We start from the raw sequence: 16,062 nt of genomic DNA, 5'->3' as shown, positions 1-16,062 counted from the left end.
ACGACTCAGCATCCACATCCCTTTGGGCAGAGCATTCCAAAGATTTCCAAATCTCTGAGTGAAGAAATTCCTCCTCATCTCAGTCTTAAATGTCTGACCCCTTATTCTGAGGCAATGTCCCCCAGTTCTAGACTCTCCAGCCAGGGGAAACAAACTCTCAGCATCTACCCTGTCAATCCCCCTCAATATCTTGCATGTTTCAATGAGATCATCTCTCATTCTTCTGAACTCCAGAGAGTACAGGCCCAATCTATTCAATCTCTCCTCAGAGGAAAACCCTCTCATCCCAGAGATCAGTCCCGTGTACCTTCGTTGCACCGCCTCTTATGAGTATGTCCTTCCTCAGATAAGGAAATCAAAACTGCACCAAAGCCCTGTACAATTGTAGTAGGATTTCCTTACTCTTGTACTCCAACCTACTTGCAATAAAGGCCAACATGCCATTTGCCATCCTAAGTGCTTACTGTAGCTGCATGCTAACTTTCTGGGGAAGCAATTGGGGTAGTTTGCACCTCCCATTAGAGTCCCCAGGGGGCGCTAACGGGGCGCAAATGACTTTTCGCTCCGGCATGACGCCGCTAAGGACTTCCCGCTAAATTCCGTGTAAGCTGAGCGTCGGTGGTAACCGGTAGCGTCCCGCTCCGCTGCACTGGCGATGACGATATCATCACCATGTGCAGCACCTCGTTTTTGCCCTGGAACATAAATTGGCCCACATCCCTTGAAGCTCCGGGTGATGACAGCGACAGCTTCAGGAGATGTGAACGGGGCGGCAGAAGGCTTTCAGGTTAAAGGGGAAGGTCAGTAAAAAATGTGCCGCAGAACTTGTCGCGACCCGTTGCTGCTTTGAACATGGTCCCATGCCGCGATCTGGCCGCCCTGCAATCCGTTTGAGTGCCAGGCTGGTAGCATGGCACCCCGCTCCCCGGTGGTCCAGCTAGGGCCCCACAGAATTGGCAGCTTGGCCCTCCCCTTTAATGAAGGGGAGAGCCCCTCCTACATAGCAACGCTACGCGGCCCAGTGCATAGCGCTGCCTCGCGGATGTTCCCGCCCCCCCCCCCCCCCCAAACTGGGCAAATGGAATTTTTCAGCCTCTGTGTTTTCTACATGAGGACACCTAAATCTCCCTGAACACCAACATATAGTTGTTTCTCACCATTTGAAAAAATATTGGAGCGGGAATGGCGGCACTTACGGGTACGTACGAGTTGCGCATGCGCCCATAGGGACCCCGCAAATTCTGGGTTTAGGCATGCGCAGAAACCCGGAACTTGGGATCTGTCAAGAATCCTCTTAACAGCTCGCATGCATCCGAAAGAAAAGAGCCTCCGCAGGCGGACCTTCTGCCTAGCGAATGCCCTTGAAACTCTTAGGCCTGTTTTAACAGCATACAAGTTTAAAAAGATGGAAAAATAACATTTTATCATGCATTTAATCATAAGGTATATTTATTTTTAGCCCTGTTAAAACATATAGGGGCCGTAATTCGATAGTTTACGCCACCCGTTAGTGCAAGGGAGGGCCACTAATGGGCTGCTAATGGGTCGCTAATGGGCCGCTAATGGGCCGCTAATGGCCGCTAATGGGCCACTAAGCACCGACTGCCATAGCCGCGTGCTGTCCTCGCCTCCCGAAAACTTCAATGGAGTGATGGGGGCGGCGTTAAGCGGTAGCGCTGCACATTCTAGCGCCACCCACGTGCTGACATCATCGAGCATGGAACGCACCCTGGACGGCGCCGCGGCGGCATTATTGAATTGGATCGCCTGCTTTACCGGCTGGCGCTGTTCCCGACAGGGAAAGCAGTCGGTACACCGGGGATCCCGAGCCGATATTGTCCGGAGAGCAAGGTAAGTTGTGAAATGAAATTTATTTAACTTTGATTCATTTATGGCAGCAATGGGGAAGTGTGGGTGTAGGTCATTGAACATTTTTTTTCTCATCTTCCGGCATCCGGCATCCTAGCGGCAGAAAATTGAGTGGGACTCCTGAGCTACTGCCCCATTGGCGCCTGAGGACGAGTGTGGAACACCCCTCTTAGCGCTCCACTCTTCTCTGGGGAAAACAACTGAATTTCGTAGTTTGAGGCGGTAAACACCACCCGGTGCTAACGTTAGCGGCTAGGCAGTGTCACCACCTCACTGCGGGCGGCAGCGAATTTCCATCCCTTAATTTTATTTTTCAAAAAATAAAATTTTTGTTTAAAATATTTAATTAAATGATATTTTAATTAATTTTAAATATGTAATTTTTAAACATTTATTTCATGTATTTTTTAAGTGCCCTCCATTTATACTTATGGGTGTTCTGTAAAAGTGTGAATGAGGATTCCTGTTATTGGTTGGATAAGCCCATGTGATCCTCGGAGCGTTTGTGAATCACATGCGCCCCTGGGACATGTGTGCCTCCAAGCAAGCCTACACCTGCAGGCCCAGGTGCGCAAGTTGCAGAACCTCCTGGACCTCTAGGTAAATCCGTAGATTTTTTGCAGTTTGGGAGCATCTGCCTGCGGGAAGCCTCCGACTTCAAATTTTGGACCAATGTGTTTTTCTATTCTTTCATCCAAATTGAATAACCTCACATTTCCCCACATTATACTCCATCTGCCACCTTATTGCCCACTCACTTAACCTGTCTATATCCCTTTGCAGGAGCTTTGGCTGCGATAACCCCAACCTCAGCGGGTCCAGTGTGGTGGGGTCAGTGGCAGGTCACGACCTCACTGCTGGCTCCAGCCCGCTCTGTGAAATTATGTTCCCGTGAATGCCCAGCGCGTTTCCCGGTCAGTTGAGGGAAGCGGGTCTGATGATGTCATTTGATGGTACGTCATCAGCCAGATTCCTTAAAGGGACCATGTCCAAATTTAGTTTGACAGTTGTGCTACCGGTGTTCTACAGCATTGAGGTGCTGCAAACACTGACAAGCACTGCACCCAGGCTCTCCCATGACTCTCTCATGATTCCCTCCATATGCAGCCTGGCTGCACATTGCACAGCAGGACACAAGCAGAGATGCCGCCAGGAGGACCAGGCTGCAGTGACACAAACTTTTCGATAATCTCAGTGGATCACGAAATGTTACTGCAAAGCCACACTCAACCTCCTCCTGCTGTGCCTCTCATCACACCCCCATCACTCTGCCTTCCCTACCCTACTCCGGCACATCCTTACTCACACCAACTTACTTTGCACCTGCACCCATCCCTCTCTATCTACATTATCAGTTCCCCATCTCATTAGCCACCCCTCACATTCGCCCTCATCCTGGTGCAATCATACCAACTAACAACACACAAGGGTAGACACTTAGGTCTTTTAGCCAATGATCATGTAAAGTTTCTGTTAATCTGCTGTCAAATATTAAATCCTTTATTTTCAACACTTTGTGTTTTTGGACAGATCTGTGTGCACCTTTGGAAGTGGTTTAGTGAGTTGCAATGAATGGTGAGAAATAATGGTACCCCCCGCAATGGTGATGAATGTGAAAGGAATGGCTTGGGCATTGTAAGGATGCTTTATGGTGCTGGTGTGGGGTGATGCCAACCTGGTGCATCATGTGGCAGCCAGGGTGTTACAGCATCAACTGAAGTAAATCTGGCCATGGTGAGGCCATCCCTGGCCTCCGCAGCAGCAATGTGGTCAGGTGCTGATGCCCTGTGTCCTGTGCAGCATCAGTTGATTGCGGAGAAGGTTGGTGTTGATGTTGGTGCTGCTGGTGTGCTTGGTACTGCTGGTGTTGGGGCTGATCATGGTGGGATTCTGAGGACCAAGGTGTGATAGTTTCAAGGGCACCGATATTAATGTAATAGAAACATAGAAACATACAGCGCAGAAGGAGGCCATTCTGGCCAATCATGTCCACGCCGGCCAACAAAGAGCCACACGGCCCTTGGTCAGCAGCCCTAAAGGTTACATATAAACTATGGACAATGATGGAAAGGCAAAGAGCACCCAGCCCAACCAATCCGCACCACAACTGCGACACCCTTTAGATGGCAGGTGAACTTGAGATGACAGAAGCGATCTGTCAATGGTGAGAGAGGTTGTTCCAATGAGATGACCTGCATAAAACTTAATCTGCCTTCCAAATGCAGGAAGCAACAACTTTTAATATTGGGAAGTGAACAGCTGTGACTTCATTGCTGTGGGAGCTTTTATGGCACATTTGCAGCTGTCAGGTATAGAAATGAATTCATGGTCACACAACTCCCGAAGTGATCCTGCGGACAACCTGGTAAAATGGTAAGATGAGCTCAAAATACTGTTGAAAGGGCTGTTAACCAGGTCATAATGACCTGACTTACCTCCCCCGTCGCTGCGCGTCGGGTCTGTTCAGGCCTGACAGACCCGACACCTGGGAAATTCACCATCCATCAGAGACAGTCCCTTGGAATCGAGGAAGACTTGCTTCTACTCTAAAAGTGAGTTCTCAGTTGACTGAAGAGTCCAATATGGGAATTACAGTCTCTGTCGCAGGTGGGACAGACAGTGGTTGAAGGAAAGGGTGGGTGGGGAGTCTGGTTTGCCGCACGCTCATTCCGCTCTCTGCGCTTGATTTCTGCATGTTCTTGGCGACGAGACTCGAGGTGCTCAGCGCCTTCCCGGGTGCTCTTCCTCCACTTAGGGCGATCTTTGGCCAGGGACCTCCCAGATGCTGGTGGGGATGTTCTGGGAAAGTAGCGTTCCCGACTCGCTATCAAAAAATGTTGTTTCCCAGCAAACCCGCCACCTAACGTACCGGCTGACACCCTCTCCCCCCACAAATTCCCCCCTTTGTTTCCTCATCACAGTTTACTTCCCCATCTAGCTTTGTATCGTTAGAAAACTTGAATACATTGCACTCGGTCCCCTCATCTATGTCATTAGTATAGATTGTGAATAGCTGGGGCCCCAGCACTGATCCTTGCGACACCCCACTAGTTACAGCCCGCCAACCCGAAAATGACCATTTATCCCTACTCTCTGTTTTATGCCCATTAACCAATCGTCTATCCCTTATTTAAGGAGGGATATACTTGCATTGGAGGCAGCTCAGAGAAAGTTCACGAGGTTGATTCCTGAGTTGAAGGGGTTGCCTTATGAAGAAAGGTTGAGCAGATTGGGCCTATACTCATCGGAGTTTCGAAGAATGAGAGGTGATCTTATTGAAACATATAAGATTCTGAGGGGGCTTGACAGGTTGGATGCAGAGAGGATGTTTCCTCTCGTGGGGGAATCTAGAACTAGGGGGCATAGTCTCAGAATAAGGGGTCGCCCATTTAAAATGGAAATGAGGAGGAATTTCTTCCCTAAGAGGGTTGTGAATCTTTGGAATTCTCTACCCCAGAGAGCTGTGGAGGCTGAGTCATTAAATAATTTTAAACTGGAGATCGACAGATTTTTGAAGGATAAGGGAGTCAAGGGTTATGGGGAGCGGGCAGGGATGTGGAATCGAGGCCAGGATCAGATCAGCCACAATCTTATTGAATGGCAGAGCAGGCTTGAGGGGCCAGATGGCCTCCTCCCTGTTCCTATTTCTTATGTTCTGATATATGCATGCTAATATATTGTCCTTAACCCCATGAGCCCTTATCTTGCAGAGCAACCTTTTACGTGGCACCTTATCGAATGCCTTTTGGAAATCCAAATATACTACATCCACTAACCCTGCTAGTTACATCTCAAAAAACTCTAATAAATTTGTTAAACACGATTTCCCTTTCATAAAACCACGTTGACTTTGCCTAATCATATTATCATTTTCTAAGTGCCCTTTTATCACTTCCTTGATAATGGATTCCAGCATTTTCCCGATGACTGATGTCAGGCTATCTAGTCTATAGTTCCCCGTTTTCTCTCTCCCTCCTTTCTTGAATAGCAGGGTTACGTTTGCTTCCAATCCGCTGGGACCGTTCCAGATTCTAGGGAATTTTGGAAGGTAACAACCAGGGCACCCACTATCTATGCAGCTACCTCTTTTAGAACCATGTTTATGAAACCACATTTATTTTATGAAACACATTTTTTCAGTATATAAATCCTGCATCTGGCTTATTCTAGATATCACGCACCAGTTGTCACACGTTAAATGTTGGACTTTATTACAGATACAAAACAATCTTTGAAAAAGAGAAAATCAATTCACTAAACTAGAGCCTGAAATTTACAAGCAGTTTGCTGACCTTTTATTCATCAAGATTTTTATTGGCGGCAGAGTTTGAAAGATGTATGTTGTTAACAGCACTGGGAAATCCCTCTGCACTTTGAGTAATGCTGGTCAGCTGAAGTGGCAGAACAGACCTCGGTTTAATATCTCGTTTGAGTGACAGAGCTGATGGTTTGTGACAGGCCAATATGTTATCCAGTATGTTAGTCACTAGCCACATGTGGCTAATTGGGAATCCAGATGTGGATAACTGTCTTGTTGATTAGTAATGGACAATATCAGGCATGTGATCTCAATATGCATTCGCATGGCATTTGCATGCATTCTTTAACCTTTTTGTGCGTTTGTTGATAAAATGGGAAGACAAAAAGCAGAACATCTGAACGTTTTATGATTATTGTGTGTGCTTTACTTCCTTGGTTGCTGCTTATTGGTTATTTGCTAAAGTGGTGTCTAACATGGGTGAAAACACTGGACTTCAGCACCATGGAAATGGCAGCAACACTGTATGGAGAGGGGAGCTGTCATCACTGCTACACTCATAATAAAGGATGAAACTGAGTACTGTGTACAATGAGCAAGTGTGACCTTAGCTCCTTTAATAAGACTCCAGAGTGCAGGTACCTCGTGGGTGGCCTGCTTATGTACCGTGCTCCCAAGGGATGCTGGGATCCCTTGGGACTCCAACAGGTATGCCCTCTGGTGGTCAGGTGTTAAACAGGTTACAAGGGGTTAAATACATAACATCACTCCCCCGTGAAGTCAACAATACACTTATTTACAAGGTGAGACGATCTGCGACTTTTCGCTCCCTTGTCGATCGTCTCGGTACAAATGCGGGTGTGGGTGAGTTGGTTACTTCTTCACTGGGCTGTTGGGCAGCCGGCCTTGCCGGGCTGCTGGGGATGCTGAGTTCGGCTTCGTGGTCAACCATGATGTCGGTTGCCACTTGTGTGTATGTTGGAGGGTCAAAGTTGGTGGTGTCTTCTTCAGGTTGTTCGTAGCTGTTGGTGAACCACAATTTGATTTGGTCCAAATGTTTTCTGTACGTTTGTCCGTTGGCCAATTTGATCTGAAACACCCTACTGTGACCATGCAAGCGAACCATTTGGGACCATGTCCATAATTGAGCACAAACATAGGATCATTGATCTCAATATCGCATGACAAATTTGCGCCGTCATGGTACACACTTTGTTGATGCTGCTTGCCCTCCACGTGATCATGGAGATCAGGGTGGACAAGAGAGAGCCTTGTTTTTAGCGCCCTTTTCATGAGCAGCTCGGCTGGGGGAACGCCAATGAGTGAGTGGGGTCTGGTGCGGTAACTGAGCAGCACTCGGTACAGCCAGGTCTGCAGGGAGCCTTCCGGCACACGTTTCAAGCTTTGCTTGATGGTCTGAACTGCCCGTTCTGCCTGGCCATTGGATGCGGGCTTGAATGGGACAGATGTGACGTGTTTGATCCCATTGCGGGTCATGAATTCCTTGAATTCAGCACTGCTGAAGCATGGTCCATTGTCGCTGATTGGACATCAGGCAAGCCATGCGTGGCAAACATGGCTTGTAGGCTTTCAATGGTGGCCGTGGACGTGCTTACAGACAACATCGCACATTCAATCCATTTTGAGTAAGCGTCCACGACAACCAAAAACATTTTGCCGAGAAATGGGCCCGCATAGTCCACGTGGATCCTTGACCACGGTTTGGAGGGCCATGGCCACAAACTTAGCGGTGCCTCTCTGGGTGCATTGCACAGCTGAGAGAAAGTGTTGCACTGGCGCACGCATGACTCTAAATCTGAGTCGATGTCACGCCACCACACATGGGATATGGCTATGTCTTTCATCATTACAATGCCTGGGTGGGTGCTGTGTAGTTCACATATAAACGTATCTCTGCCTTTCTTGGGCAAGACCAGGTGATTGCCCCACAACAGACAGTCCGCCTGCAGGGACATTTCGCCTTTGCGCCTGTGGAACGGCTTAATCGCCTCTTGCATCTCTGCTGGGACACTGGACCAGCTCCCATGGAGGACACAGTTTTTTTACCAAGGACAGTAAAGGATCCTGGCTGGTCCAGGTCCTGATCTGGTGGGCCGTAACGGGTGACTTCTCGTTCTCAAATGCCTCCATGACCATGAGCAAGTCCGCTGGCTGTGCCATTTCCACCCCGGTGGTGGGCAGTGACAGCCGACTGAGAGCATCTGTGCAGTTCTCTATGCCCGGTCTGTGGTGGATTACATAGTTGTATGCCGACAGCGTGAGCGCTCATCTTTGGATGAGGGCAGAGGCATTGGTGTTAATCCCTTTGCTCTCAGAGAACAGCGATATGAGCGACTTGTGGTCAGTTTCAAGCTCAAACTTGAGGCCAACTAAGTACTGGTGCATTTTTTTTACCCCGTAAATGAATGCCAGAGCCTCTTTTAAATCATGCTGTAGGTCCTTTTGGCCTTGGACAAACTCCTGGACGCATAAGCGACCGGTTGCAAGATCCTCGATTCGTTAGCCTGTTGTAACACACACCCGACTCCATATGACGACGCATCGCAAGCTAACACTAATCTTTTGCAAGGGTTATACAGGACAAGCAGTTTGTTTGAACACAACAGATTTCTGGCTTTCTTAAAGTCAGCCTCTTGTGAATTCCCCCATACCCAGTCACCTCCCTTGCACAGTAGCGCATGTAGGGGTTCTAGCAGGGTGCTTAACCCAGGTAGGAAATGACCAAAATAGTTAAGGAGTCCCAGGAACGATTGCAGCTCCGTCATGTTCTGTGGTCTCGTCGCGTTCATGATGGCCTCCGTCTTGGCGTCGGTGGGTCTGATGCCATCTGACGCGATTCTTCTTCTCAAGAACTCGACCTCCTGTGCCAGGAAAACACACTTTGAGCATTTCAACCTGAGCCCCACAAGATCCAACCGACTAAGAACCTCTTCCAGATTCTTCAAGTGCTCAATGGTGTCCCGACCTGTAACCAGTATGTCGTCCTGGAAAACCACGGTGTGAGGAACTGACTTTAGCATGCTCTCCATTGGAAGATTGCCGCGGCCGACCAAATCCCGAACGGGCACCGGTTATAGATGAATAGACCTTTGTGCGTGTTAATGCAGGTGAGGCCTTTCAAAGATTCCTCCAGCTCCTGCATCATGTAGGCCGAAGTCAGGTCCAGCTTGGCGAATGTCTTCCCTCCAGCCAGGTTCGCGAATAGGTCGTCTACCTTGGGTAGCGGGTACTGGTCCTGTAGCGAAAAACGGTTAATCGTTACTTTATAGTCCCCACAAATTCTAACCGTGCCTTTCTCTTTAAGTACCGGGACAATCGGACTAGCCCACTTGTTGAATTCCACCGGCGTGATGATGCCTTCTCGTTGCTGCCTGTCCAGCTCAATTTCCACTTTCTCGCGCATCATGTAGGGTACCACCCGTGCCTTGTGGTGGATGGGTTGCGTAACGGGAACCAAATGGATTTGCACTTTCACCTCTGAGAAGCTTCCAATGCCTGGCTCAAACAACGATGGGAACTTGCTCAGAACCTGGGCACATGAGGCGTTGTCGACGGACGAGAGCACTCGGATGTCGTCCCAGTTCCAGCGGATTTTTCTCAGCCAGCTTCTGCCAAACAATGTGGGGCCATCCCTTGGCACAATCCACAGCAGGAGTTCATGTACAGCTCTGTCGTAGGAGACTTTGACTTCTGCAATGCCAATTACAGGGATTAGTTCCTTGGTGTAAGTCCTTAATTTGGTGTGAATGGGGCTGAGCTTGGGCCTATGTGCCTTTTTGTCCCACAGCCTGTCGATGGCCTTTTTACTCATTATGGATTGACTTGCACCCATGTCCAGTTCCATAGATACTGGAATACCGTTCAGTTCAACTTTCAACATTATTAGTGGACATTTCGTGGTGAATGTGTGTACCCCGTACACGTCTGCCTCCTCGGTATAAGTCTCCAAGTTCAGCCTGATCCACAGTGGATCGATCTTCCTCTGCAACGTGGTGGTTTGCAGGGTTTGCAGCTCGCCTGTACATTCACTGGAGGTGTTACATTGTTCTGCAATCTTTGCACGCACAGTGCTTAAAGCGGCATTGATGGGGCTGACAATCACCTCCACAGTGTCAACAATGTGTTAACTGCTCGCATTAATGATTGATGGCGGACTCTGGGTCATCTGAGGTCGGGCAGCAGCAGTGTACGTTCTGCCGTGTATATTTCTGCTCGAAACTGACGTTACTTTATGCACAGTACTGGCCGAAACTTCGTTACTCTGCAAAATCCTGTTTGGTGTTGTTGCTGGTGGACATAAATGCCTGGGCTATCGTTATGGCTTTACTTAGATTCGGAGTTTCAACTGTCAACAGTTTGTGAAGGATTGTCTCATGGCTAATGCCCAGTACAAAAAGGTCTCTAAGCATTTGTTCGAGGAATCCCTCAAACTCACAATGTCCTGCGAGGCGCCTTAGTTCGGCAACATAGCTCGCCACTTCCTGGCCCTCCGATCGTTGACACGTGTAGAACCGATATCTCGCCATCAAAATGCTTTCCTTAGGATTTAGGTGCTCCCGGACCAGCGTACACAATTCTTCATAGGATTTCTCTGTTGGTTTTGCCGGAGCTAGGAGATTCTTCATGAGGCCATAGCATGTTGCCCCAAACAGACAGTTAGGAGGATCACCCTTCGTTTGGTAGCTTTCTCATTCCCTTCCAGCTCGTTGGCCATGAAGTATTGGTCGAGTCTCTCCACGAAGGCCTCCCAATCGTTCCCTTTGAGAACTTCTCCAGGATACGAACTGTTCTTTGCATTTTCACGCGGTTGTTCGTTACCTTGTCGCCAATTGGTACACTCATAATAAAGGATGAAACTGAGTACTGTGTACAATGAGCAAGTGTGACCTTAGCTCCTTTAATAAGACTCCAGAGTGCAGGTACCTCGTGGGTGGCCTGCTTATATACTGTGCTCCCAAGGGATGCTGGGATCCCTTGGGACTCCAACAGGTAGGCCCTCTGGTGGTAATGTAATACAGATTACAAGAGGTTAAATACATAACAACCACGGTCAGCTCGACCAATTGAAATAACCACTCCAGGTGAGCAGAAGAAATCAAACCCAGCCAATAACAAGTACCACCAACAGGCCTCGTCATTACAAAGGACAAGCAGCATCCAGTTGTGCTTTTGATGGAGAGCAGGGGTGAGTCAGGCACGTCTCGTTGTGCGAGTCAAGATCTCACCAATCGCGCTGAGGGAGTGAAAGTACTGCTCACAAGGGCTAGACAAGAACCTAGAAACTATACTAAAATGTGCTGTGTCTGATAAGTTCATTGCAGAATTCCAAATGTTGGTGGAATCGACTGCAAAATTTTGCATGAATGGTGTTAGATGTTTGTTAAGTCAGTATACACAGATGAAGTACATTAACCTCTATCGTGTGAATGTGTAAAGCATTTTCTATTATTATTGATGCATGTGGCTAAAATAGTGTTGCCGTAGTCACACCTGTGGCTAGTTAGTGATTTCTATTGGACAACACTGCTCTAACTGACCTCTGCTTTAATTCATTTCCAGCTACTATCAACTGAATTCCCACAAGGAGTACATGAGAAGTTGGCTTAAAGGGGCTGAAATTCCCTATCGCCCAAGTTGAGGGCTGCAACCTCTCCCGGGCCAGACATTCTGTGCCCGGCGCAGAAGTCCTGCTCCAGAAGCAAAATTTGGGTTACTGTCCTTCACATGAAGTGGAGCGCAATGTGAAGTGCACTCCACTTCCTTTTGGGGCAGGACCAGGGGCGCTGGCCGGGCTGGCCAGGCGCATCGCGGCCTCTCCACGGAGCGCTGACGTGTTTCACACCCCCCCCCCCCCCCACCCCTTGCGTTAAACCGGACGAATGCTGCGAGCTCTGCAGGCCCTTTTGAAGGCCTCCACTGGGCCACCAGGACTAAGGAGTGCCATGGCCACAGGCCGGCACCAACACGGAGTGTCGGGCTGCACGATCACGGCCCAGACCCCGCGAACGGAGCGGCGAACGGCCCGACCGGTAAGGGGGCGGGGTAAATAAAAGATTGCGCGCAGCACACCACACCTCCCCTGTAAGCTTTGCCCCGCGATGGGTGACTGGCCCAGGTCGCGACTTGCGAGGCTGGCGCGGGCATTGCCCACGATGGCCTCGCGGCGCGCTGGCCAGTTTTCGCCACAGGGCGGAAAGGGGTCACCGCGCACAACGATGACGTAATCGGCGGAGGCACGGAGGCTCGGGGCACTACCAGAGGGGCGCGGCACTAATGCATCCGCGCCTCTATTAACTCCCATGCAATTTTGCGGAAGTAGCTTTCGCCTCCCCCTTCCCCCTCCCCGCCGGGTGAGCTCGTTAGCGCTCCCCAGAAGTGTTAACGGGAGGCACACTACAGGGGCATCTTGGCCCCAAAGATTGAAGCCAGGCTAACAGCTTAACATCACAACTGAATGCTCTGCTCTTGGAGTACCCATGAACAACATTGCAGGAAAATTAAGAAATATATATATATATATATATATACAGGCAACTCTCGATTATCCGGGTCCCTCGGGGATTGGGCTATGCCTGGTAAATGATTGCTCCGTTAGAGCGGGTTGACATTATAAAGTTACAACTTCACTGAATAAATACTGTGCAATCAGCTACACACGGTAACAAGGCAGTTAAGTATGGACATTACCAGCATGCATGCAGGTGGCCTCGAGGAGGAAATTGTTTAGCTCCGGGGTTCCGGAGCGCGCTGTCTTCCCGGGCCAAAAGGACTCCGAATGCACCGGCCCGATGCCTTCCCAGGCCGAAAGGTCTCCGACGTCAGCGGCGGCCGCGAGAGACAGCGGCCGCAGCAACGCGCGCACACGGAATTTTAAATGCCGTTTCCCGCTGCATCCGTGTGCGGATAGTCGAGAGTTGCCTGTATAGGCATCATTTTAAAGCTGCAGTCCAAGTGATTCCTTGGAATCTATATTGGAAACCACCGATTTGCTTGTCTGAGCCAGTGCTTTGTAGCCTTATGTGCTGATTCCCATTTCAACCAACCAGAGAGATGTCATAAACAAACACTTTGACCTCAGAAGGCTGGGGAACCTCAGTCCACACCTTTTCGGAGTAGATAACAATAGTTACATTCCAATGGTCTAGCCATTTAGAAGAAACCGTTTCATCATCGAAAGGGGCTACTTTACCTCAAAGAAAGGACATCCATATATAATTCAGGAACAGCCTCACAGAGTCCCTCTTACCTATTGTGTAGAGGCACTTGGCGAGGGGTGGGAGTGGGGGGGGGGGGTTTAAAATGAACTCTGAGGGTATTCCCCCACACAACTTCTATCAGAAATGGTTATTCAGAAGCTGCTGAAAAGGATCACAAGGATTTCAGACCTTTCTATTTAATTTGGAAGTGTTTAATGCATCGTGTAAGTCTGGCTACTCTATTTGAAATATCGAGATTTTTCTTCCCCATTTTGATGTGTTATTTAACGAGCAAATAAATCTTTCCATGTAGTTTGTAGTTTTAGCCTGAACACATTGGCCTGACAGCATACTAATATTGTCCCTTTGGAAGAGGCAGAAGAATGTGATGCCATATTTTCGCGGGATCAGTATTAGAGGATGCGAAACCTCGTGGCATGTATAAGGGCATGGATTTGTTGAGGACACTTGGTCTGCTTATGGAAGCTGTCTTTCAGTTGGAGAACCACACACAATCTACTTATAGCAGTGTGGATGATCAAATTAGAGGTGGTAATGCAAGGTAGATGGGGTCAGTGGCTGACAGAAGAGCAGGTAAAATTCCCAGATTGTGCGTTGCCTGTGAACAGTGGAGAGTGAATCAATGCTCGTACATATGAAGAATTATTTTGAAGTTGAAGCTACCAGGATAATGACTGTAATGTAAAGAAATAACTATATTTAACTCAATAGACTGTGTTGAGAATTTGCAATTCGTTTCAATTCCAAGGCTCTAAGGAGGTCATAAAGAACTCTATGTTCTGCCAGCAGCAAGACAAGTACTCAATAATGTAAACAGAAACCTAGACAAGATGATTGTTTGTGGGACTATTGTCAAAACTAATAGACCAAGCCTTTGAAAAAAGTGCTTTTCTTCAATTAAATTCAAGATATCTCTATAAATCTTGGCTCATTATAGTACAGGTTGAACCTCCCTTATCCAGAACTCCCTTATCCGGAACCACCCCTCGTCCAGAACCATTCCCGGCCACCTGGTGGCGCATGCGCAGAACTCCGACATGAAAAATTGAACAAATTGGAGTCCTTCCTCACTGCCGACTCCCGCAGTCGCTGGCCTGACCCCGCAATCCACTGCCCCCCACCCCCCATGATCTCTCTGCCGCACTCCCAGCCCCAAGCTGGCCAGCGCCGATACCCCCTTGCTCAGTAGCTGTACCATCTAATTTAATGTGTCCACTCCTTGTCCGGAAAAATCCTTTATCCAGAACAGGCCCAGGTCCCAAGGGTTCCGGACAAGGGAGGTACTGCAATGCACTGCAAGTTTACTTGAGCCAGATATTCAAAGAGTATTCACATTTTCAGGTTTGGAAATGGTCCATTTTTAATGATTTAGTCTTGATAAGCTTTGAGTTTCAGTGCACCATTAGGACTCCCAAAACTCTCTTCAGAACTCTGATTAGAGTGTTAAATCAGCCTCTTTCCGAGTGCATATTTTTCATGCCATGTAAGTCAGTTTGTTTGTGATCTCTGACTCTAGAATCTGAACCTTTGACAATCTCTGTAGTCAATGCAATCTTTTAAAATAATTCTCAGCTTAATAGTACTTTTAAATCCTACACAAGGTACCTAATGAACTTCTTCCACTTTCTTCCAGGTACCTTGCAGTGACACAGTTTTCTCCTACACATGCCCGTAAGACCTTTCCATGCTTTGATGAACCGGTATACAAAGCAACATTTAAAATTGCCATCAAGCACCAAGAGACTTACTTGGCACTGTCGAACATGCCCGTTAATGCCACAATTCGCGAGGAAGAAGGATGGGTCACTGAGCAATTTGCAGAAACACCTCGAATGTCCACGTATTATCTGGCCTGGGCAATTTGCAACTTCACCTATAAGGAGACAGTTACCGACAGCGGCATTACTGTAAGTTCGCGTTTGCGCACCGACACTAGCATTGCAATAGAATTAGCATCGCCATAAAATGTCACAAAATGTCGTGGTATTTAGAGAGTAAAAGAAAAATTGACAAATGCTGAAAATCTGAAATAAAAGCACAAATAGGAAAAATATCCAGCATCGAAAAAGAAGAAAGGATTATATTTCATGGAGTTTGGGGCCGAAATTCAGTAACGCCCCGTTTGGTAACTGAGATGAGCCCAGTGAGGAAGTCCCGCCCCGGCCACGAAATTGGGGTTACCGGTCCCGTGAGGAAATGGAGCGCAATGTCACACGCTCCACTTCCTCTCGCGGGCAGGACCGGGGCGCTAAGCGTGGGAATTTTCCAGCGCTACGCGGAGCACTGGCGGGAGCACAGCGCCCTCCCCTTCCTTTAAAGGGGAGGGCACGTTGCGAGCTCTGCAATGGGGTGAGGGGCCACCACTTCTCCACCGGACGAGCGGGGTGCCGTGGCAGCTGCCCAGCACAGAAGTGGAGTGCTGGGCTGCAACATCGCGGCACGGAACCAATGAACTCAGCCATTGAGGAAAAAATGGCGCCACGCACCTCCCGTTTAATTTTCGCCCCGCGAGCGGAGGGCAGCGCGGTTCGCAACCCGCGAGGTTGGTGCGGACATTGCCCCGTGGCAGCCTCACGGGGCGCGACTGAAGTTCCGCTCCGGGGCAATAACGGGTGGCTGCGCACGCCGATGATGTCATCGGGACGCTGGTACAGCGTCCCGGGGCGTTACCGGTGGGAGTGGGGTGCTGCCGGTTTG

At 48.8% G+C, this 16,062-nt stretch overlaps 1 protein-coding gene across 1 annotated transcript in view; it reads left to right on the top strand.

Annotated features, from left to right (window-relative positions):
- The window catches only part of LOC139281421 (thyrotropin-releasing hormone-degrading ectoenzyme-like), a 165,401-nt gene that overhangs the window by 46,200 nt on the left and 103,139 nt on the right, over positions 1-16,062 (top strand). The window contains exon 2 of the mRNA XM_070901585.1: positions 14,999-15,272. Within this exon, the coding sequence (XP_070757686.1) occupies positions 14,999-15,272 (274 nt within the window). The remainder of the gene's footprint in view (positions 1-14,998; positions 15,273-16,062) is intronic.

The sequence above is a fragment of the Pristiophorus japonicus genome, chromosome 15 (genome assembly GCF_044704955.1).
Source record: "Pristiophorus japonicus isolate sPriJap1 chromosome 15, sPriJap1.hap1, whole genome shotgun sequence".
Taxonomy (NCBI): Eukaryota; Metazoa; Chordata; class Chondrichthyes; family Pristiophoridae; genus Pristiophorus; species Pristiophorus japonicus.
The sequence above is the reverse complement of the archived record's forward strand: the minus strand, read 5'-3'. Positions and strand labels throughout refer to the sequence as shown.